At 38.5% G+C, this 23,976-nt stretch overlaps 1 protein-coding gene across 2 annotated transcripts in view; it reads right to left on the reverse strand.

The window, feature by feature from the left end:
* The window catches only part of col4a6 (collagen, type IV, alpha 6), a 121,830-nt gene that overhangs the window by 44,161 nt on the left and 53,693 nt on the right, over nucleotides 1-23,976 (reverse strand). For both annotated transcript variants that reach the window (XM_039668816.2, XM_089128742.1), the window contains exon 4: nucleotides 18,553-18,630. In XM_039668816.2, the coding sequence (XP_039524750.2) occupies nucleotides 18,553-18,630 (78 nt within the window). The remainder of the gene's footprint in view (nucleotides 1-18,552; nucleotides 18,631-23,976) is intronic.

Raw genomic sequence — 23,976 nt, forward strand, 5'->3', positions numbered from 1 at the left:
GCTTGTAATCCTGAAGACCTTTATTAGCTGGTACAGGTGTGTTTAATAATAGAGTGCTGCAGGGATGATGCACTTAGTTGAGTAAAACCCGGAAATGTCAGCATTTTAGCACTTCCATTGTCCTGAAGTCAATTAGGTTTTTAATAGGTTTTGGATAGATATTTTCATGTTTTATCCTACATCATAAAATACATCCCTCTACATGATATTTTTGTTGTTGTAGTGTTTACTTGTCTTGAAAAATGTGGTTGCTCACAACTACCTAAATGGGAATACAAAGGTCATCGGGGACATTAAACATGATCAGACTGAACATGAAAACTCAATGTGTCTATAATCATGCTCTCGCAAACTATTATAACTTGAACTTTCATGGAAAATGTTTGAAAGAGTCGTCAGTCTTGTTTATAGCCTATGTTTAAACTTTTTACAGCTTAAAAATTCTTAAAAGTTGTGTTAATTCATGAAGATCATGATTATCAATAAAAAGTGTAAACATCATAAACCTTTGTTAGTCACAGAGCTTCTTTTCTGCAATAATCCAGAAGCCAATGGAAAAATCCTGCTGCGTTTTTGTCGAGGGAACCAGGGTGAACCAGTGTTCCGGGCTACAAAAATACATAATCACTTTAGCACTTTATTAGCTCTGAGGCAAGGAAGAAAACCAGCCCTCAAGGAACAGGAATGGACACAAAACATAAAAATCTCGTTGTTTAATGTAAGGTAAGTGGTGCGACCACTGCCGACCAGTGAGTCGACTGTTCTGATGATGATTTGAACTGCATTGCAACACCAAAGGAAATGCACTGGACAAGTGGAACTTCTTAACATCCACTACACCACTTTATTACCACAAGCCATTACAAGACCGTGATCTGCCCTCCTCTGTCTCCTTCACAGACTCAACTTGTAAACACCGATATTAACAACACGAAGATGGAAAAAGTGACTTCCAACCACATTAGCGCGCACTAGACTGCTTCGTTTGTGGCACAAATCTGCCTTCTCACAATGGACACAATGGAACTCATTCTGCCTTTTTAAGCCAACCAGTCTTACTCGCCAGGCTAGTGAGCAAGCACCTCACTTCCTGTCGGAACGTCCAACAGAATCCATGAGCCAACAGATTCCCCCGGCTCAGTCCTGTTGGCTCTGAGGATTTGGTAGGAACTATTGTTCGTGGGCAGCGAGGCTCAGGCCTGATTTTACCTGTCGCGCCATGTGTTCATTGGGAGCAGTGATGGAAGCAGCATTAGGAAACACATCAGAAAGGGGTAGGGTGCGGACTGAGTGATTCAGCCTTGATAACCAAATTTCTCGGAGTGCACCACCCTGCATTTAGAAGCGAAAGAAGCAGCAGTGCCAGGCAGACACCAGAGTAAACACACACGCACTGACTCAGCGGTCTTTCTCTTGTTCAAAACTTCACCTTGCAGGCATGCTAATGTGATATATGAATGTGTCACAGTGTGTTTAAAAGTCCCCTGTCATGTTTCCTGGGTTGCCCTAATAATGTTTTTTAGATCAACAATAGTCATAACTCATAAATAAAAGGCATTTTTCCCAGCCTGATTTTAGCCTCTAATTTGAACGCTCTGTTTGAAGGGGCGTGTCTGCTGTGGGATTCAGTCTAACCGGCAACTGCTGTGATTGGCTGACATGTTTGCATATGAAATAGCTACATATTACATACTTTACTTTTACAATACTTTTACTGCAGCTATTATACGTTTTTACTATTAAAGCTATCGAGATTAACGAATCATGAGAAGTTTTTAAAGTATTTAGATCTTTTCCCATCACATAAAATGTTGCCGTGATGAGCATTGAGCAAGCAGATGACAGTATGTTGATCGCGAGAATGAAGATCGGATCATTGCAACGCAATTTCTGCACTCTATCTAATGCTTTCACCAATGCAGACACGATGATGTACATACAGTAAGAGCTTTAAGAAAGATTTAAGAGTAAGAAAGATTGTTCTTTGGTCGTTGTCTGTGTATAATTTGTTCTCAATTCAAATACTGTTATTTCATCCTACTAAAAGAAATGATGTGAAGTTGATATTTTAGTCACTGTCTTGACTTAATGATGCATAAACAGTATTGAACGATTTTGAGAGAAAGATTTCCTGTCTGAACTTGAACAATTAGGCTACACATCAGAAATTGTTGCAGGTTAGCTCGATCGATTTATTTTCAGACGTTCATCGTGGCCAGTTCTGTATTGGCCCAAGTTGAAGAAACAGTTGTCTGTAAAATGTTTGGACCATACAAAACTTTGGGAAGTTGTGTCGAAATGTGTTGCATTTCAAGAGAAAATTAAATGAACCCATTGTTTCTTCAGAAGCTCGGATGAAGGAACTTACTTTTGCTTTCATTTGTACATCCGAACACTGATCAACTGCCATGCTTCACTCGTTTGCAAGCCATGATATCTCTCGAGGAAAAACTCAAATTGCGGGTTTGTACTTCCTAGCTCACTTTCTCATGGGCGAGCCACATTTTCTGGGCGGAAAAAGCAGAAAAAGGGGAGGTTACCTTTCCTCTGTATGATGTCATACAGGGGAGATTCAAGATCAGCGCGGCTGAGATTTCATTTTCTCAAAGGACCATATACGGGCTAGGGGAACGTATGAATGTTAAAGAAAACCTCAGAAAGTTAAAATTTCATGTCAGGGGACTTTTAAGTGTGTATGCAAAATGTACAAACTGCTTGGCAGTTAACAATTTAATAATTTTGTGTGAGACCTTCGTCATTAAATATCTACTTAAAGCATTTCTTGGAACATTTACCTGCTTTGCTTCTTTATCAACTAGTTTTACAACATATGTAAACAAGACTTCCTGATTGGATGAGATTGTTTAGGTCTGTATAAACATACTATATATGTATGTTTATAACAGGGAACATCCCCATAACGTTCACTTAAGTTCTTTAAAAGTTATGTAAATGTTAGGACAAACGTACATAAAATAATGTTTATGGAACGTTCTTATAATGTTAATATATACGTTATCGTAATATTGAGAGAAAACATTCAGAGATATTTGCTGAATGTTTTTATACTGTTAGGTACAATATTACGTCTAATGTTACGTAATACAGCGTACATGCAACGTCCTTACAATGTTATTTTTTCTTGAAGAACATTCTCAAAACATTGAGAGAAAATGTTCTTAGAAGAACATTCTCGGAATGCGTTTATGATGTTATTATTTGCCTTTTATTCTTTTGAGTTTGCTGTAGTCTAGTTCCAGTCTTTTTCTCTAGGTTTCCCAAGCATTATTTTTGATTATTCCTAATATTTTCCTTTCTGCAGTTAAATTAGCTTATTTCTTTTAGTTGCTGTGCTGAGTCAGTTTATTTCTGTTTGGCTTTTTTTTTGCTCTCCATCCTGGTCGACCCTGGCCGCTGCATCTCTTCCATCCATCCCCTCCATCTCCTCGGTTCTCCTGCCTAGCTTTGCCCGGGTCAGATCTCATCTGTCTTCCCTTTCTCCTGTTGACTGCCCTGTCCCACTGTTTGAATCATCCTCACTCCTAACCATCCCTATTGTGCCTTGTCATGCCAATAAAATTCAATACCTTGGTCATTCTGTGTCTGGGTCCTCTTTCTCCATAAGACTGCCGTGACAGAGCCTGACACTAACGTTCCCATTAAGTTATAACTTTATTTCTGTTTTTTTTTTAACCTTCAAAAAGTCCATTTTTTATGCACTAAGAATATTTTTTTCTTGGTTTATGTAAATAATAGAGAAACATATATTTCAGAATGTTTCCTGAAAGTTCAAAACATCCATTTTCTTTTTAAAATAATGTTTTCATAACTTAATACAAAACAGTCTAAGAGCATATTTTTGTTAGCTGGATATAATCATGGAGAAGTTTGCCATACAGCTAAAAGACCATGGAAATTATATTTCAAATGTAATCTGTTTCTGTAAAAAATAAATAAATAAATACATCAAAAATCTATAAAAATAGGGCACCTTAAAATGTTTTGGGGAAAAAAAAGATGTATGACAATGGCTATTTAGAGGTCACACTTTTTCCAATTAACATTTTGGCTAATAAATTGTTATTAGAATCAAAAATAATTAAAGCTGCACACAAGAAAACCAAATATGATAAGGCTGTCAGAAAAAGCTTATCACAATTTTCAACCACATTAAACATTTTTGGCAATACATTTTCCATAAAAAATAGTTCCATGACAAAGACATTTAAACAAAAAAAAACTCCATAATGTGTACGCAATAACAATGCTGGAGGCAAAGAATAAAAATTATTAAAAAGATAGTTGGAGAGAGAGAGCGCTACGCATACTAAACAGAGTTTTGCAATCTACCAGGATATAGGTCATAAAAATTACACTGCTGTTATACAGATTATACTGATAATGGAAGCCATCATATTATGAACAGATATATGTATGATAATATTACATATATGCTGGCATGGATATCTGTGATGCGTTCAACCTTGTAAGTGTTTTATAAACATACATTTTTGCACTGGTACTTGCATATGATCCCCAGTAGGGGACAGTCTTATTTCCAAAGACACAACTGAAGTTTCATGCAAGGAAATGTGGTTAATAACCAAGACATTTTCTAACAACTTTAACCTGTTAGGTCAAGACATCACTCCAGGGCTCAAAAGTTACAAGAGCCAAAAGTCATGTTGGGGTCTTTGAGAAAATGACCTCTCACCTCCTTTAATCTCATTTCTTTTTTTGCCTTAGAATAACAGCATAGACAAAGATACAGAACACAAACACACACATGAAGTCTAAATAATTAACATCTAAATGTGACATTTTTAGTCTTGTTAACCTAATCTACGCGAGTACACTTGGTTAATATAAACGAGCAAGGATTGTTTGCACTTCTGGATCAACACGACACCTGGCTGTTCATAGAAAGTGTGTTTACATACACTTTAAATGTTAGATTTCAGTCAGACTAAAACAATAATTCATCATGAAAATGTTTTCCCAGAAAATTAAAATATGTTCTAAGAAAGTTTTGCTAACGTTCCCATTTATTTACGGAATTATATGGCAATCTGAATATCTCCCTCTCTTTTTAATATATAATTTTGGGAAAGTTACATTTGGGAACATTATGGAAATGTTACATTTGAATGTTCTCTGAACATTCTGAAACAAGTAGTAACATTTTTTAAAAAAAAATGTCCAACTAAAATGTTTCGAAACAAACATACCATGAACCATGTATAATGTTTTTGTGCTAACATTGAGAACATTATTAAAGACCAGGTAACTTTTAATAATCATTTTATTAACGTCACTGGAAGAACGTTTATAACTTTGAGAGAGCATTGCTAGAGTGTTAGAAGTTCTGAGACCATTTCCTGTGTTTCATTCACTAAGCATATGCATACGCACAAATATGTGGGCAAAATGTGCGTACCAACGATTTTAAGAACAAATCACCATTCGTAATAAAATATAGTAACAACTAAAACCCACACGTAAAAAAGCACTTACTCTGTATGGCCTTATAATCACAAGAAGTTCTATTTCATCCTAACTCGACTATAAATATACTGAAGTATATTGCATTAATTGTATTATATAATCCATATATAAAATTATATAATAAAATGACTAAATAATACAAAATAATATTAAATACATTACATCATCTATAGTTAAAGAGTAAGAAAAGCTGCATTAGCTTGAGCTGTGTGGTTTCTCTGAATAACGCAGATATACGTGCATGTATAATTGGCTAATGAGAGCTCTGTATTCTGTATTGTGAGAATGGCACACTTGGGATTGCTCAAGGATTTGGCAAGAAATTCATGAGCTTAAGAACATGTTGTGAATTAGGCAGATATTTTTTTGTGAAAAGCTCTACTGTGTGTACAAGTACGAAAAAATCTTTGCAATTATTAGTGAATGAGAACCCCTGTTAGCTGAGTTAGTCCAACTGAAATCATACAAGTCCATACTAGTTTTATCCACCAAGTGTGTTATTTAGACTCCAAATGGCCTCTACATTGTATGCAAGACAGAGGTGACATACAACTATGTGAAAAACCTTTATAGTATGATTGTAACTGGCTGCACACGTCATTCCAATAACTGACCAAGCAAGCAATTGCCGTCATTTCAGCATCTAGGTTAACTAGACCCGATATAGTCCGGCAATGAGTAACCCACATCTAGCCATAATAACCTTAAATTTGGTTACTTACATGTATGTTTTTGTCAAAATAACTTGTGAGATGATATTCTATCATGTAAGCAAAGACAACATTGATTGCAAGGTGTTTCATTTGACATGTTCTATGAGTGGCCTGTGTGTCTATTCATGGGTTATGGTAAGACGTCTATTACATTTTCACTGACAGCACAAATTTTGCCTGGTTCCCTGGTTTCTTTGTGTATGCAGCTATAGGTATTTTTCCCCTCAAGCATGTCTCTATAGTCAAGATGTTTGGTTACATCATCTGTAGCCGAAACACATGACTCACATTTGTTTGGATTGTGTCCTCTAAAAAAGCTAAAGGTTACACAGGTTACACCCCCACCCCCCCTCATATGCTGTAAAAACTTGTACAGCTGTTAACTTTCGCCTATAAATGAAAATTATTGGTTTGGAATGACATGAGGCGGTGGGTAAATTATGACAAAAGACATTCACTCATCTTTAAAATGCAAACTCTCTACCCATTTCACTAAATCTTTGATGCTTCTAAAAGTTAGAAAGAGATTGTAAAAGTAATTCATTTTCAAATTTAGTGATTTAAAGTCTTTTGAAGAGAAACACTCTTGTTTTGCTGGAGACTTGGGTAAATGACCTTTAAATGCAGGGACAGAAATCTCTCAGGTTTCTTTTGTTTTAAAGATAGATGAAAGTGGGTGACAGAATTTTGGGTGAACTGTCTACTGTGACAATCTGGGATAAGTGACTTAAGTGATAAGACTAAATGTATGTGTAATGCAAGAAAAAATATTGTCATATGACATTACATATACTCACTATTCATCACCACTGTATTCAGACAACGTGTCTTTTTATAAACCAAAGGTTTAAAACAAGGCCGGAGATGTTCTAAGAGTGGACAGACTGATTAGGATGGCTAAAGTGGTCACACATGCTCTGCACACATGAAAGCCAGTGTTGCTTTTCTTTGGCTGCCCTTAACTTAACCATTATGTCAGCATCCTACAACCTCTGACCTGTCTGGAAGCGGATGTTATTGGTCCAAATGAGACCAGTATGGGCGCCTGTTTTTGTTGGGTGGCTGACCAAAGAAGAAAACTCTAAGATGGCTCATCAGGCCTGATGTTTGTCTTTAAGGAGGGTTCTGAGACAGCTGGAAACAGATGCTTGAGGAATGGCCTCATGCAGGCAGGGGTATTCCTTTGACGTATTTGTCTGAGAACTATGGAGGTAACACTTATTATGAAGCCTCACTGATTCTTGAGACATGAGACAAAACATGTTATGTAGTTTTTAAATCAGCAACATTTCCACTTCCCTAGAAGGTCCTAAACAACAATGTACAATTTTATTTCATTTTCTTTAAAAAAAAAAAAAAAAAAAAAATCAAATTTATAACACTACATTTTTGTCCACAGATCACAACTCAATACTTCACACAGAATAATATACACACTACCATTAAAAAGTTTGGCAGTTGTAAGATTGTTTCTTTTTAAAAACAATGCATTAAATAGATAAAAAGAGACAGAAAAGACTTATTCATTGTTACAAAAAAATCTATTTCAAATAAATGCTGTTCTTTGAATGCGCAATTCATCAAAGAATCCTGAATATTTTTTTAACCATGGTTTCCACAAAAGCACAACTGTTTTCAGCATTGATAATAATAAGAAATGTTTCTTGAGCAGTAAATCAGCCTCTTTATATTTTGCAAAAAAATCTGAAATTTAATACATAGAAACTACCATACCTGCAAGGTGAAACCCTATGCAAACCTTAGAGTTTTCTTCTTTGGTCAGCCACCCAACAAAAATAGGCGCCCATACTGGTCTCATTTGGACCGAGTCATTTTGTGTTTTTTCTTGTTTTCCAAAGACATTGAAATGTGATTGAGGCAATTATGCTATGAGGCTAACACTGTTTAGATCAAATAAACACAAACTTTTAAAAGGTTTATTTATATAATTTACAGTCCCATTTAACCATTTATATCATGTGGGGCAAACAAGCTTAAATAGGAAATGAGGAAACAAGACACACCTGGGGAGACGAATCAACATGAAAAACTACATAGGACAACAAGACTTAGCACAAGACAGGAAATGACAAAAGTACACACAAAACAAGTAGAACACAAGACAGGAATCATGACTATATATATATATATACACACACACATTATATATCCTGTATAACCATCTGGAGTGGCTTAGAAAACAAAACTAAACAAAACATTTAGTACACGTGACATGATATACGGTTACATGCAGCAATGTGGTTGGCTTTTTCTTATGGTTCTTTCACATACCTTGCCGCTAGGTTTGCATAGGATTTCACCTTGCAGGCATTGTAGTTTCTATGTATTAAATTTCAGATTTTTTGCAAACTATAAAGAATAAGTCCTAATGTATGTGTATTCAAGGCAAGTCAAGAAAAAGCTGTACTATTTCTTTGTCCCTCAATCCCGTCAAGTCTGAATGCTATATCTTTTTAATGATTTAAACTAAAGCTTAACATTATTTTGCATTATTGTGCTTAGTTTTTCCCCTTAATGATGCTCCAAATAAATATATGGTTAACTGGTAAACTTTCCCTTTCTCTCTGTGTTTTTTTATTTTATCTTCCTCTGAAGCAGAAATTCCCAGTACGGCTGACTGCACTTTTCAGAGCTCACTCACTTTGCATCGCATCACATTGGGTCCTGTTTATTTTGGGGGCCAGAGCTCTATTGGTGGTGGTGAAGTCAGGCTCAAAGATGGTTTAACCACTCTGGCCATGTCTTTTGTGTCAATGGATTACTGGAATCAAAGGTAATGGCAGCTAAACAACCACATCTATTTTTTTTCTTCTGCGCTGGACACTGACTGCAGCTCAATTCAAACTTGACACTGTGCCCACTTTAAATCAGGGTTGGGTGCATTGAGTTGCAAGGGTTCGGGCAGAGCAAGGCCTGGATCACGAGGTCTCTGTCACGGGTAGACTGATGTTAAACAACGTGTGTTGCCCTGAGTGTATTGCTAAATTATGACTCAAGTTCAGAACAAAGCGAGCTATGAGTCTGTTCTTCCAATAACTACAATATCTCCCTCCACACTTGACGCCGAAATTAAACTAGCAGACTTAAGCGAGTTGAAACATCCTCTTCTTTCTATTATGGCTATTTTTTTGCTACTCGTGCCTGTGGAAAACCCTGCATCACTTATATGCAAATAAATCATGTTGTGTGCACATGTCCATGTTTCTGTCAGGAAAGGAAGTGGCAACATTTGTCTTTGTTTATCCTCTTGCTTGTTTAATTAGAGTTTGTGGTTCCAAACAGCAAAACAACCACTGATCTATAATATAATGTCTCATCACTGTCATGCAATAGTACATGGAAAACATGTAGGTGGCAATGACTGGCATTTGTGAGCTCATGCTCATAAAATACATCTCTCATCCTGTAGGTGCGAATGGATAACAATAACAATAAACCTGATCTTGAGAGCACTTCTGTCTCGCGTGCCAAAATCTTGGCACACATCAGGGAAGATGGAACGGATGCGGTGTAAACCACGAGAATTCTCTGTGTGTGCATGTCAGTCTGTGTGTCTTTTGTGTAACAACCGTTTACTCTGAACTCTCAAAAGAAAAAGAGAGGGGGGAGCAGGAATAAAAAGGCAAATGCCACTGTATGGTGAATTAAAAGGAAAAAAAAACTGTTAAAGAGCAACATGCAGGTTGGACACCCCTATAGCATAGTGTATGTTGATGGTAAAACAACTAGATTTTCTGAACTGGAGTAATAGATATTTAGCCATTAACAATATTTTGAGAAAAATTGTGATAAAATAACTCCCGGGTCTATAAAGCACTAACTGAAAGTGACAATCGGAGAGGGAGTCTGGTCAAATTCAAGCTCAGGTTACAATGGATGCGAATGAAGAAACCGAGTTCTCCGATGTTAACGAACATGCCTATGATGGCCCAAAGGCATATAATTATGAGCCTCCTAGGTGAGATAGAAGCCAGGGGGAGATCGGGGGAGGAACAATGGGCGGAGGAGAGAAGTAACGTTAGAGTTGTGGTGTCAAGAAAACCAGTGGCGAATAGACTATATGACTTTGTGAGTTAATGTAAGTTAGCACCGTGGCTAACGCTGGTTCATCTACTTTGTATGGCTAGTACCTTGGTGTTTTGCAATAAATCTGCTTTAGCAAACATACGTTCGACTTTGTTCTTGATTAAACAACCATTTAGATTGTCTTAATTTAAGCCAGCAACGTTTTGTCTTCTCATATTCTACACTGACAGTGATTATGCAGTCCATCCAAGCTGGTTAGCACTTTCTACATTGACTAATGACCATGCCATAACAACAAATAAATAATGACAATACCTAAGCTACAATAACAACATTCTAATGGTGCATGGAAAGGCGTATTCCAGAGCCTTGCACATTTTCATCAAAATCTCTACATCAAATGAGATTTCAGTAGTTATTTCTACATATGAGTTTTTTAAAAGACCTCTGCAGACAATTTAAAGTATTAGTTCAGAAATAAATTCAACCTGCATGTTGCTCTTTAAAGGTGCACTACAGTTTATTTTCCAGATTGGTAATTTGGCAAATATGAACACTTCTTTACTGTCACCTACATTAAACAAAACAGCTTCATCTCATGTGAGTTTACTATTAATTTTATTAGGTGGAAAAAAAGGAAAGTAAAAAGAGCTTATGATCGGATTTGTGATAAACATCAAAGGATGTTTAAGATTTGAGACATACAGCATAAACACAAGTCCTATCGGTTTGCATTTATTCTACATCTTAACAGACTGTTTTATAGAACATCATAAACCTTTTTTTTTTGTGTGTGATTTTGGTTTGTGGGTGTTAGTGTGCTGTGGTTTGACCAGCATCACATGTGCCTGTGATTCATGGAAAAGTGATATTTAAGAAAGCCATGAAGATAAAACTATATTATGTGCAAGTGAATTAAAGTGATGGTGCCTATTTCAGACCCTCATGGAAATGATACTTTAATGAATTTTGGAAACTCTTTCTTTGCCCAAACATTCCTGCAATTGGCAATCATCACACATCTTTCGATAACAATTCATGTTCATCACAACATCAACATATACCTATACCTGCACCACTGTTGGAGTATTCTGGAGTCACATGATCACTGAGAGAGGAACAGAGACTGATAATCAGTGTAATAACAGTGTTGATGAGAATAACTAATGCATGTCACATGACTGATCGCAACCTGGCGGGTGTGATTATGTTTAATTAAAACAAAATATTTATTAGCATAAAAAATACTTTTTGCATGCCAAGGTTGCATTTATTATTTGATCAAAATTACAGTAATCTGTGATGATAAAGCTGAATTTACAGTACAGCATCATTACTCAGTCTTCAGTGTCACATGATCCTTCAGAAATCATTCTAATATGCTGATTTGCCGCTCAAGAAATATTTCTTATTATCAAACCAGAGATAAACCAGCAGCACGATGGTGAAACCAGGAGAAACAAGAAGGCTTTCAGCTACATTTACCACAGATTGAATGTATTAACACTAACTGTAACCGTATTGTGGCAGAAATAGTCAAATGCTTTCAAGTACTTCACACATTGTTGTCCAGCACTTCAAACTCTAATATTATCATATTTAAAAGTTATTTTTAATGTGATGGCCAAAGCATTGTTCATCCTTGAAATAATGTCCCCATTTATAAAAATAAAAGTTTCAAGATGTTGAAAAAAACTCACAAAAAAAAAACACATTCAATTACAATTGTAATCAGTAGGTGGCTCCAGAGAAGAGCTTATTTGCTTATTAGCGATTCCCACACCCTAATATATATTACCACTCGTTTTGCTTTTTAATAAATATTTAGACATTATGAATGTTAAAAATTATTTTAATTGTATCTACATTTTAACTGAAGCTCAGCGCTTTATTGTCAGCCCAGCCCCCTCCCCTCCTCCAGAGCTGCCCTCAAATGTTAGCCTGCAGCCCTGTTATGTGAAATTCATAATGAATGCTTTTGAAAGACCTTGCAGTAAACATATCAGTAAAATCAGCTATCAGTCATGGCACACTGACTGGGTGTGAGGAATCAAAAATCAACAGTGGCTTGGATCAACTCCAAAGTCATACCAGTTCTGGAGACATGTCGTCTTCTTGGCAAACACTCATCTCCCTCAACCTGTACACTGCCTCACATCTTTACGATTGGCAACCTTAAATGGCTTTGGTATAAATATTTCCATTTCTGCTCTTGATTCTAGCATTGTAAAGACTTGCACTTTGCCAAATACCTTATCTTGCACTGTGTAACTTCTTGCCAGTGTGTCTCTAAGGTGGGGGTATTTCATCTAGATTCTAAATTAACTATTTTCCTTATTTGTTTTTTTAGCATAAATTGTGAAAATGACAAAGCATTCAATTCTGATTTGTTTTTAAACCCTATATTGTCCACAAAGTTATTTCCAAACACTCAAATATGATAATGTTTGTTCAGTCAGTGGATATCTGGTTTAGGCATTAGTTGCTATAGCAATAATGTAGGTGTTAGCAAAATGCCAAGTGACTTTTTCAGCAACAAATGAGAGTGACAAGCTATGAGTATGAAAAGAGCAGTGAAACTATGACTAACACAGCGATAAAGTGAACAGAAGTCATTCATTTCACATGAGTGATGTGTCCAGCGATCCAACTAAGTTGAAAAGTTTAACTTTAAACTTATTTCTTGTCAAAATTATATTTCTAACTGCAACACATCTAATTTATGATCAGATTTTACATGCTGTTACCAACGGTACAGTGACTTTGTGACTTTCATAATTATGTGTTTACTTGAAACAGTTTTTAACTAAAAACGTTTAAAACAATTATGCATTTTGGACACTCATTTACACTGAAAACACAAACTTTAGAAAATGTGTTTCAAAGTGCAAGTTTTTTGAAAATTATACCGTGAATTTGAGAAATCTGTGACGTCCTGCACATGCATATTATGTGTTTAGTCAATAGGCACATAGTGTTTCTTTACAGTGACATTGCCAACTACTGGCCTGGCATGCATAATACAGCGTTTTTTTGTTGTTGTCATTTTCGTCCATCCACATGAACGGGGATTGTTTTGACAAAGGTGTTGTCTGTACACGAAAAATGTAAAAGGAAAATCTTTTCAGATTTTAGTACATAGTTGTTGAGTAAACGTAGCATAAGACTGTCTGTTATCAGTTAGTTTTGGATGAAAAAACTCTTGACTGTGTGACTGGCTCAATGTTTGCTCTTGAACTTTGTTTCCATATCTAGTGTGTAAATGAGATTGCAATAATAATCAAATAGAATTATGTTTGCAATTCGTGAATAATAAAAAAGAAAGAAAGATAAAGATATGAAAAGTTTTTCGTTTGAGTTTTCCGAGTACAGGCGACACTATTGTCAAAATTATCCCCATTCACACGGATCCGCAAAAACGACTGAAAACATCTCGGTTACTAACGTAACCTCGGTTCTCCCAGAAGAGGGAACAATAGTTGCATAAGCTAGTTTACGCTATGGGAAAAAAACTCTTTTCTCTAGAATACTGAAGCCAAAAATTACCAATATGAGTTATATTAATTAAAAACGCATTTGCTGCAACAAGCAGACCTAGGCGAGGCAGCTCGCATGCTTATTCGCTGCTCTGCGGCAACTGCTGCAACCTATCGAGGGACTGCTCGTGACGTAAGAACCAAACAGTCGTAACGTCTCGTGCGAATGGGCGTGGCTCATGCCTATATAAGCCAGAGGTTGATAGGATGCGCCTTGGTTTTCATCAACTGAAGCGAAACCAGATGGTAGCACAAGCACGGCAGGGTTACGCAACACTCAAGAGTGTTTCACTTCTAGAGACACTTCTAGAGAGACATTCTCTTACGAGAGTACTCTTGTGTTGCGTAAGCTAGCTTACGCTACGGAAACACGATTTTAAACACAATTTATTTATTTTTTTTACCTTGAGCATGGATGGGGATCTACACTTATCCAAGAGCTCCTGTAGGAAGGAGAGAACCTCTGATACCCCACAATCTTGTGGATAGAGGTTGCAAGCTGAGCACCAACCTGAGAACACTTACCAGAACGGGGCTACTAGAAGCACAGAGGAACCGTTCTCCCGTATACACTTGATTACCTGTGGTAACAGCGTGATCGGCAGAAAAGCATAGAGAGGGCGGCTGGGCAACTGATGAGCCAGCACATCCTTGTTCTTTGTGAAGCATATTGGACACTGAGCTTTGTCTGGAGACGCAAAGAGGTTGACCTCCGCTGTGCTAAATGTGTCCCACAACAGCTGAACTGTCTGAGGATGGAGAGACCATTCCCCTGGGGGAACGTTGTCCCTGGACAGCCTGTCTGGACCCACATTCAGATGGCCTGGCACATGTGCCCCTCACAGTGAGAGCAGGTTGTGCTGGGAGGCGTTCTGCCAGTGCATGAAGGTTCCATGACCTCAGACCACCCTGGCAATTCATGTAGGAAACCACCTAAATGTTGTCCGTGCAGACAAAGACATGGTGGCCCTTTAGGAGAGGATGGAAGAACCACGAGGCATTCTCGAGTGCCTTCATCTCTAGACAGTTTATGTGCAAGCTCTTCTCTTGACTTGACCACATGCCAAAATTCGGTCTGCCCTCATAGAGGGTGCCCCAGCCCAAATTGGAGGCATCTGTCAAGGTTTACACCTGTCTAATACCAGTCGACCACCTTCCAGGGCTTTAAAGCTGTGACAGTTCTGAGTTACCTTGAGACGTAAAGGACCGGATGTTCATGCTCGACCCGGGACCCGCGTCTTTAGCCTGTGCTGTAAAGGGTGCATGCAAAGCAGGCCTAAACAAAGCACCGCTGAGGCTGAAGCCTTGAGGCCTAGAATCCTCTGAAATCTTTTGAGAGGAGAGACATCGCCTACTTTAAATGACATTCCTAAGCGCTGAACACACAGAGCACGCTGTGACTTCATTGACACAAGAGTCCAGATCCATTCCCAGAAAAGAAGCTTTCTGACTGCGAGATAGAAAACCTTTTGGTCCAATTGACTTTGAAGCCCAGAGCCTTTAAATGGCTTAGTAATAAATCCCTGTGTGTCATAAGGCCATACTTAGCTAGCCGTCCAAATAGTTCACTATTCGCATTCCCTGTTGTTTCAGGGGGGCGAGCGATGCGTCCATGCACCTTGTAAATGTACGATGTACATGTTGCCCGAGAATTTGCCTGGTTGTAATCATTTTGAACGATCGCTTCATGAGAGCTCTGTTCAAAAGCCTGAGATCTAGAATGGGTCTGAGACGTCATCCTTTTTGAGTACCAGGAAGTAACGACTGTAGAAACCTGACTCGCTCTGGTCTAGGTTTCTACGAGGTTTCTATGGCGCCCTTCAATTACAGTTTCATTATCTCGTCTCGAAGCAGATGAGCTACTTTCTGATCTACTGTAGTTTCGACCCGGGCTCCACGAGCGAACTGCAGTGAATAGCCTTGTTAATAATGTTCAGCACCCAATCTGACACGCCATTGATAGCTTCCCATGCTTTTACACGTATAGCACGGGGTAAAATTGTATCTGGGCTCTGGTCGCTGTAAGCTAAGCACCCGGAGACCTGATAGGGCTGATAAATTGACACTGTGCTTGGAGTTTTTATCTGAGGCCGTACGCTGAGACCAGCAGCTGGTTGATTTACACATAACATTCTGATCATGTGGGCCGGGGAATGATTTATGTATTTGCGCACCACAGAGGGTGCAGTGTTTAACAGTAAGCATGCTTGCTGAGAAGCGGGAACCTTTAGGATTTAGACAGCTCCTCGTGCAGCTTGCGGAGAAATGGGGCGGGCCTCGTGGAAGGCGCTGCATGGCGACCAGGGAGAAAGCAGCTATTGAGTCTCATCGGGCAGTGACCAATCCAGGCCGATGTCCTCCACGGCCTTCGTGAAGAGGCGGAGATGTTCAGAGTTGAAGCTGGCTCTAATCCCACTGGACTCCTGAAGAGAAGGGGCGGGGACTGGAACGGTGGCCATCCGTGAGTGAAACGGGGGAAATCGAAGCATGCGGGAATCTCGCCGACGTGCACTCGTCGAACAGAGCCTCCTCAGGCTACCTCTGAGAGTGATGCTTCTTACGGCGCGGCGTAGAAGAGGGAGGCGGGGGTGCGGGATCCACGTTGAAGATGGCCAGTTGAGCCCGCAGGGTCGACATGTCCATGGTGTCACACTCGGGACATCCGTCCTTGGATCGATTGGTTTCGGCCCAAGCAGGAAGTGAACAGGATATGGCAGTACCCGTTGGTGAGAGGGACTCTGCACACGCCACATGAAATAATAATAATAATAATGATTAATTACATTTATATAGCGCTTTTCTCGGCACTCAAAGTGCTTTACATAGAGAGGGGAATCTCCTCAACCACCATCAGTGTGCAGTATCCACCTGGATGATGCGACGGCTGCCATAGTGCGCCAGAACGCTCACCACACACCAGCTTACTGGTGGAGAGGAGACAGTGATGAAGCCAATTGGTACAGATGGGGATGATTAGGAGGCCATGATGGACAGAGGCCACTGGGCAAATTTGGCCAGGATGCCGGGGTTACACCCTACTCTTTCGAAAGACATCCTGGGATTTTTTGTGACCACAGAGAGTCAGGACCTCGGTTTAACGTCTCATCCGAATGACGGTGCTCTTTGACAGTGTAGTATCCCCATCACTATACTGGGGCATTAGGACCCACACAGACCACAGGGTGAGCGCCCCCTGCTGGCCTCACTAACACCTCTTCCAGCAGCAACCTGGCTTTCTCAGAACGTCTCCCATTCAGGTACTAACCAGGCTCAGCCCTGCTTAGCTTCAGTGGGCAACCAGTCTTGGGCTACAGGGTGATATGGCTACAAATACGAGGCATTTGTAGCAACTCCTCTTTAAGACAGAGAAAATGTGAGTGTGACAGCGGCGAACGCACATGGAGCGAGAAAGGGTATAGGCGCAGGATAGTGCAGCAGGAACAGCGACTGAAGGTGGCGAGAAGACGACCGGCTTCCTCAGAAAACTCATCCCGCTGAAAAGGCAGTTCGATGGCACAGGTTTCTTCTCCGAGATTCGCTGATGAGATGAAAATCAAGGCACATCCTTGATATAGGCATAAGCCATGCCCACTCGTGCGGGATGTGATGAATGAGCGCCCTTCATTGGTGCTTACGTCAAAAGCAGTCCCTCGATAGGTTGCAGCAGTTTCCACAGAGCAGCCAATAGGCGCACGAGCTGCCTCGCCTAGGTCTGCTCGCTGCAGCAAATGCGTTTTAAATTAATACAAATTATAAGTATAATTTTTGGCTTCAGTATTCTCAAGAAAAGAGGTTTTTCCTGTAGCGTAAGCTAGCTTACACAACACAAGAGTACTCTTGTAAGAGAACCGTGTATTCTGCTGCCAGGCCATTAGATGACGATGAAACACTACAGACTAAACGCATAATATGCATGTGCAAGTAATTGTCTACAGAGATTCACGTTTTTGTAGTTTACAGTGAGACCGTTTCAAAAAAATTGCACTTTGAACCCCGTTTTCAAAACTTGTGTTTAATTTTAGCGTTTTTAGTTGAAAACGGTGTTGAATAACAGCACCCACTTTCCTGCAGAGCTGTGCTCCAATCCTAATCAAACACACCTGAACAAACTAATCAAGGTCTTCAGGATTACTAGAAAGTTATAGGCAGATGAGTTTGATCAAGGTTAAAGCTAAAGCTAAAAGGACAGTGGTCCCAAAAATTAAAACCCCTTGTCTAAGGGCCATGTTCACGCAGAATGCTTCTTTTTGTCTCAGGAATGGTTAAAAAATGTGCAGTGCAGAATCTGAGGGTCTTGAGACATGCTTTTGAGATGTGGTGCAATAACAGAAATACTTGCCAACTTGCTATAAGCTCACAACGCTTGCCCCCACCTCTAGAGTATTTCGAATAGTCCACTGTTTTGGAACTGACATTGATGAGCGCATGTAAAAGCATCTTACGGCGCAAGTGCAATGGTCATATTCGTTTACAAAAAAACAATTCCGAAATTCGAAAAACAATTGAAAATAAATAGCGCATTGGAATGGAAAAACACGTTCTGTGTAATCTAAGAGATAGTTAGTGTTCATTCATGTGGCTGCCTGACACGTGAGAGATCTGTTTGTGTGCATATGAGTGACACTGCACGTGCAGGTGTTTGCAGATCTGAAGGTAAATTTTCACTTAGCAGTGATGTATGATGTATTGAATGGGGTCAGGATAGAGGAATGAACAGTCTCAACATTAGCAAACAGTTTCTCATCACTCACCCTGCTACCCTTTAAGGGCAAACATGGACACGCTCCTCTGCAGTCCCGGCCCGCACAGGGCTCCTGCAAATTTGATCCCTGTACACAAACAAAGATAGAGGGACAAGATTAAATCCTGTACAACTGTCAGAGTCAATAAAATACCACAGCCATATGATTATAAGCATATTACTTTTTATTACTTTTCATTATGTGAGTGTGTGAATGTGTGTAACAGCAATAAGTTGTAGAGAGACTGTTTCACTAGAAGGATTGATCTGTTTGTTTCCCTGCAGGGCAGAGAGGATCACCTGGACAGCAGAAAGTGGTACAGTATGTGATCCCACAGAGGAACAAAAGACAAATCCCTCTCTGGATTTTAGCCTCTGGTACAGAATACCAAAACGTCTACATCAAAAAAAAAAAAGGAAAGACAGGAACTAGAGTCTATTGTGTTCATACTGGCCAAGACGATTAGTTACCCTATACATTCTAACCACTAAACCAAACCCCTATAGAGCGCTCTCACACACACACAAACACACAAAGATACATATAAGCTCTATTGTACCCTCATCTCATGCTGAGATCACATTCCAAAGTGTGCTTGTCCCACCCTTCCCAATCATTTATCTCTTTTCAGTGCTGTTTTTTTCTCTGAAAAAAAAAAAAACTCATTCACACAGTTTTTAAACAGACTCAGACAGACTTATTTGATTAAAAAATGCATTCATATAGTGAAATGTTATTACTATTTTAAATAACATTTCTATTTGAATATTTAAAATGTAATGTATTGCTGCTGTGAAGGCAATGCTGCATTTTCAGAAGCCATTGCTCTAAAAGAACAGCTTTTATTTGAGAAAGAAATCTTTTGTTTTAGACTGCTTTAGATAAATTTAATGCATCCTTTCTGTTCAAAATAATAAATAAATCGAATCGGCATCATTGCACACAAAGCATAATATTTATACATAGTATTACGTTAGTATTAATATCCAGTGTACTGGCTTGCTGGTCTGTAGTTATGGCTCAGGATTATCATTTTTGCTCATGTTTTCATCTGTCACAAGACAAAAGCCTTATATGCACACATAAATGTCAGGATCTACATAACAACATGGCATTTCTTAACCTGTACCAAGCTCTGTGAAATCCAATCCCCTTCATTGAGCAGACATGTGAATAATGTGATTAATGAAAGCTGCACATACATATAAGGGTCCTTTAAGCGGTATGCCCCTTCTGGAGTTCAAAGGTCATTGGATAGCATTTCACTTTGATTAAAGGATGAAAAGGTGCCGACAAGAGGGGATAAGGGCCCCATGAGGTTTTGGACAGTGGGTACTTGGCCAAAGGGTCAGGGGTGTTCGGACAGCCATCTAGAAAAAAAACCTCAAAGGTCTTAAACTGATAACCAAGGCCTTATTTACCAATCACAAAGGATGTGTGTGTGTGTGTGTATACAGCGTCTGTCTGTGTGAGTGTAGCTGATGTTAGGCCCCCTGTGGAACCTGTCTCCATATTTAGAACGTCACATGACTCCACAAAGCCTGCAACTTTTCCAACTTGTGACTGCATTTTTCTGTGACATAGAGGTTTTGGCTTAGGCAAATAATGGAGCGATATAAAGAGAGTGAAAGCAAGGGTAAGAGAATTAGTGCGGATTTAAACCCTGGGATACAAGACAGGGAACCAGTGAAAAGTAGGTTAGAAAGCTGGGACTGCCCTGTACAGGCCTCTGCTCCCTTCTAGTGATCTCTTGTTTACGACTAATTGTTCAGACAGAAACAGGCCAGAAACTTTATGGAGGGATTCACATAGAAGTAGACACTGACAGAGAGAGAACAATATATCACTCAAATCCTAACTATTCAAATCCTGACTGTTGAAAAAGCCAAAGACACACACAACAAAAATCTTATAAACCAAATAATGAAAGACTTTGTAAAGACTGTACAAAGCCTGAGAGCCACATAAAAGCCAAAAAAATACAACAATTAGTTTAACATTAACAATTAGTTCACGATTTACAAATTGAAATGAAATTCTCCTCTAACTGGAGAAGTGTCATTGTAACCTCAAAGTCTGGTATACAGACCGCTATGACACAACACCAGGCGATCTGTGCAGATTTATGGGTCTTAAGTGGCACATACTGTATATGGCACACAGTTAAGTGCCATTTAATTATTTTGAACTAGCTGGCAGATTAAAGGGGACAGCAGGTGGCAAATCAGAAAGGACAGAGGGTAATCCAACACCCCTCTCTCTGTCCCTATGGAAATCAGCTTTGTCACCCTCTTTTCAGGTTGCTTAACCCACCTGGTGGAGAAGTGAAAACATAAGGCATATATGTGCATTTAGGTCCCTCTCCTGTAAGTTAAGCAAACATTTGCTACAAGGAGCAACAAGCCCCTCTCAATAGCACACCTTGACATTCCTCTGCAGCTTGTTCAGTGGAAGTGAATCAGGTTATTTGGAGCAGGACAAAGAGTGCAACTTAAGAGTGCACACATTTCCAGACGCACACACATACACCCACTCACACTGAAGGCAAAAGGACAGGATCCATTTACACACTTTTCACAAGAAACCAATGGTGGTCTTGACTTCCTCCAAACTGTTTTCCTCCAAAACAACCTTTGCGAGCCTGACACACCTGATGTTTGTTTGTGCATGTAATTTTGTGTTTGTCTCAGCTTTGGCCCACTGTTTTATGCAAAACATCGCCCATAAACGCACAGCAAATTATATTGATTGTTTAATTTTCATTACATTTTATAAGATTTTTTTTAAACGCGTTATGCCTCGATTTGATTACCACTGCTTTTGATAATAAATTTGTATTAAAGCATAAATCCAGAAAAATGGAAACACTGAATTCCTGTAAAATATTAAAGGGTTAGTTCACCCAAAAATGAAAATTAAGTCATTAATTACTCACCCCCATGCTGTACCAACCCCGTAAGTCCTTCGCTTGTCTTCGGAACACAAATATTTTTGATTAAATTTGAGAGGTGGATCACTGCTACATAGGCTCCTAAGGGATCGAAACTTGACGGCCCAGAAAGTCAATGACGAAAATGTTTAAATATTCCATGTGACTACAGTGGCTCAAGTATAAGTTTATCAAGCGACGAGAATACTTTTTGTGCGTAAATAAAACAAAAATAATGACTTTATTCGACTATTCCTTTTCTTCCTTGTAGGCCTGAGACGGGAGTTCAAGAGATTTCCACGACGCATGCGTGAGAATTGAACTAGAAGTAGTAGAATAAGAACAAAATTCTCGCGCGTGCGTCGTGGAAATCTCTTGAACTCTCGTCTCAGGCTCAGAAGGAAGAAAAGGAATAGTTGAATAAAGTCGTTATTTTTGCTTGTTTTTTGCACAAAAAGTATCCTCGTCACTTGATAAACTTGAGCCACTGTAGTCACATGGAATATTTAAACATTTTCTTCATTGATTTTCTGGGCCGCCAAGTTTCGATCCCTTAGGAGCCTATGTAGCAGTGATCCACCTCTCAAATTTAATAAAAAAATATCTTCATTTGTGTTCCGAAGACGAACAAAGGACTTACGGGGTTGGTACAGCATGGAGGTGAGTAATTAATTACTTAATTTTTACTTTTGGGTGAACTAACCCTTTACATATAGGGCTCTATTGTTGTAAAAAAAAAAAAAACAGAAAGAAAAAAAAAGAAAAGAAAAAAGTCAAACTTTTATGATTTCAATTGATTAGACAATTTATTTTTGAATATTAAAATTTTATTAAACCATTACAATGGAATCTGGAAAAATTAAATCAGAAAGCAGAATTTGGAATAAAATCAAACTTATTTCATAGGGTTATAACTTTTAATAGTTTCTATAGTTTTAATAAATCATAATTTAACCAATCAGAGTCCAGAAAAAAAAAAAAAATCCAGAACTGAAAAAAGGGACCTAAAAAGCATATTGACTGTCTCGTGAAATTGGGACTGTTATGGTGGATGTTTTGGTAAGATCTTCATGCACAAAGACCTCAAAAGATCAAGATTAAGATTTACCAGCCATGCATACATGTACGCTTAAGAAACACACACACACACACCTAGACAGAGGCCACACACAGACTCTCTGAGGAAGGTTAACCTCCAGTTTCCCCTCACGCTTTAGTGATGTTAACTCACATTCCCTCTATCGTCTCCTGTCATCAATCAATTCACCCCATATCAGAGCATGACAGAACAGAAAACAAGACCCAAAAACACGGTAGAAAAAGGGAAAGGATGAAAGTGGGACGTTTATCCTGCTCTCCTGTGAATGATGAGCTCCTTTGACAGACGGCACAGCATAGAGGATATAGAACAAACAAACAGTGGGACATGAAGTTGATGTACAAATGCTTCACCTTATCTGTCCTCATCTGTCTTTACAAACATGCAAGTTATTTGCATTTTGTTCCTGTTACACTTACAAATTCCAATCCATTGAATGTTTTTTTTTTCTCCCTATAATAATATTCAAGATAAATCTTCAACATATACACAAATTTCAAGTCATTTAACGGTGTGCACAAAAGTGATTTCACCTGGGTTAACGGGTGATTTTAAACGCCACAAAAGTGGGTTTATCCAAAAACAGATAACCAGAAATATGTTTTATAATGAAAAACATGGAATTGTGTTGATTATTTTTCTTCTACATTTAAATAACATTTATTCTTTTGATATAACGTATATGAGTGATTTTTAAAGTTTTAAATTGTACTCTTTCAATATCATGTACACTGCCACACGAATATTTTGGGGTAAAATTAATTAATATAATATAATACTTTTATTTAGCAAAGATGACTAAAGTATAAATTAATATATATATATGTATGTATATATATAATTCCAAAGCTTGTAGAAGGTTCCTATTGGCAACACTGACCGGGTATAATATAATATAATATAATACTTTTATTTAGCAAAGATTAACAAAGTATATAATTGTATATATATATATATATATATATATATATATATTTATATAATTCCAAAGCTTTAGAAGGTTCCTATTGGCAACACTGACCGGGTAGCTGAGTAAATTAACTTAGAAAATTATTCATAAATAATATAAATATCAGTTAAGCCTAAATTTACTTTCTTCACTGACACAGACGGAAATGAAAAGACTATCAGTCAAAGTTTAGCTTTAGGAGGGGAAGAAATAGGCCAGGATAAGGAGACTGAGAGAAAAAGAAAGATGTAGATGAGGAGAGAGAGATAAATGACAAAATAATCTAATGCCCACTCACTGACGTGGTTTTAAAGCTATTTATTATCCATTTTGGGGGCCTTCAGAAGTCTTAAATTGCACATTTGTAGGTCAGAGAAATTTTCTCGGGGGAGCATGCCCCCAAACCCCACTAAATACCTCACATTTTAATGCACATATCTGTGGGTGGGGCTGTGG

This window comes from Pimephales promelas, chromosome 1, assembly GCF_988280905.1.
Source record: "Pimephales promelas chromosome 1, fPimPro1.hap1.1, whole genome shotgun sequence".
NCBI lineage: Eukaryota > Metazoa > Chordata > Actinopteri > Cypriniformes > Leuciscidae > Pimephales > Pimephales promelas.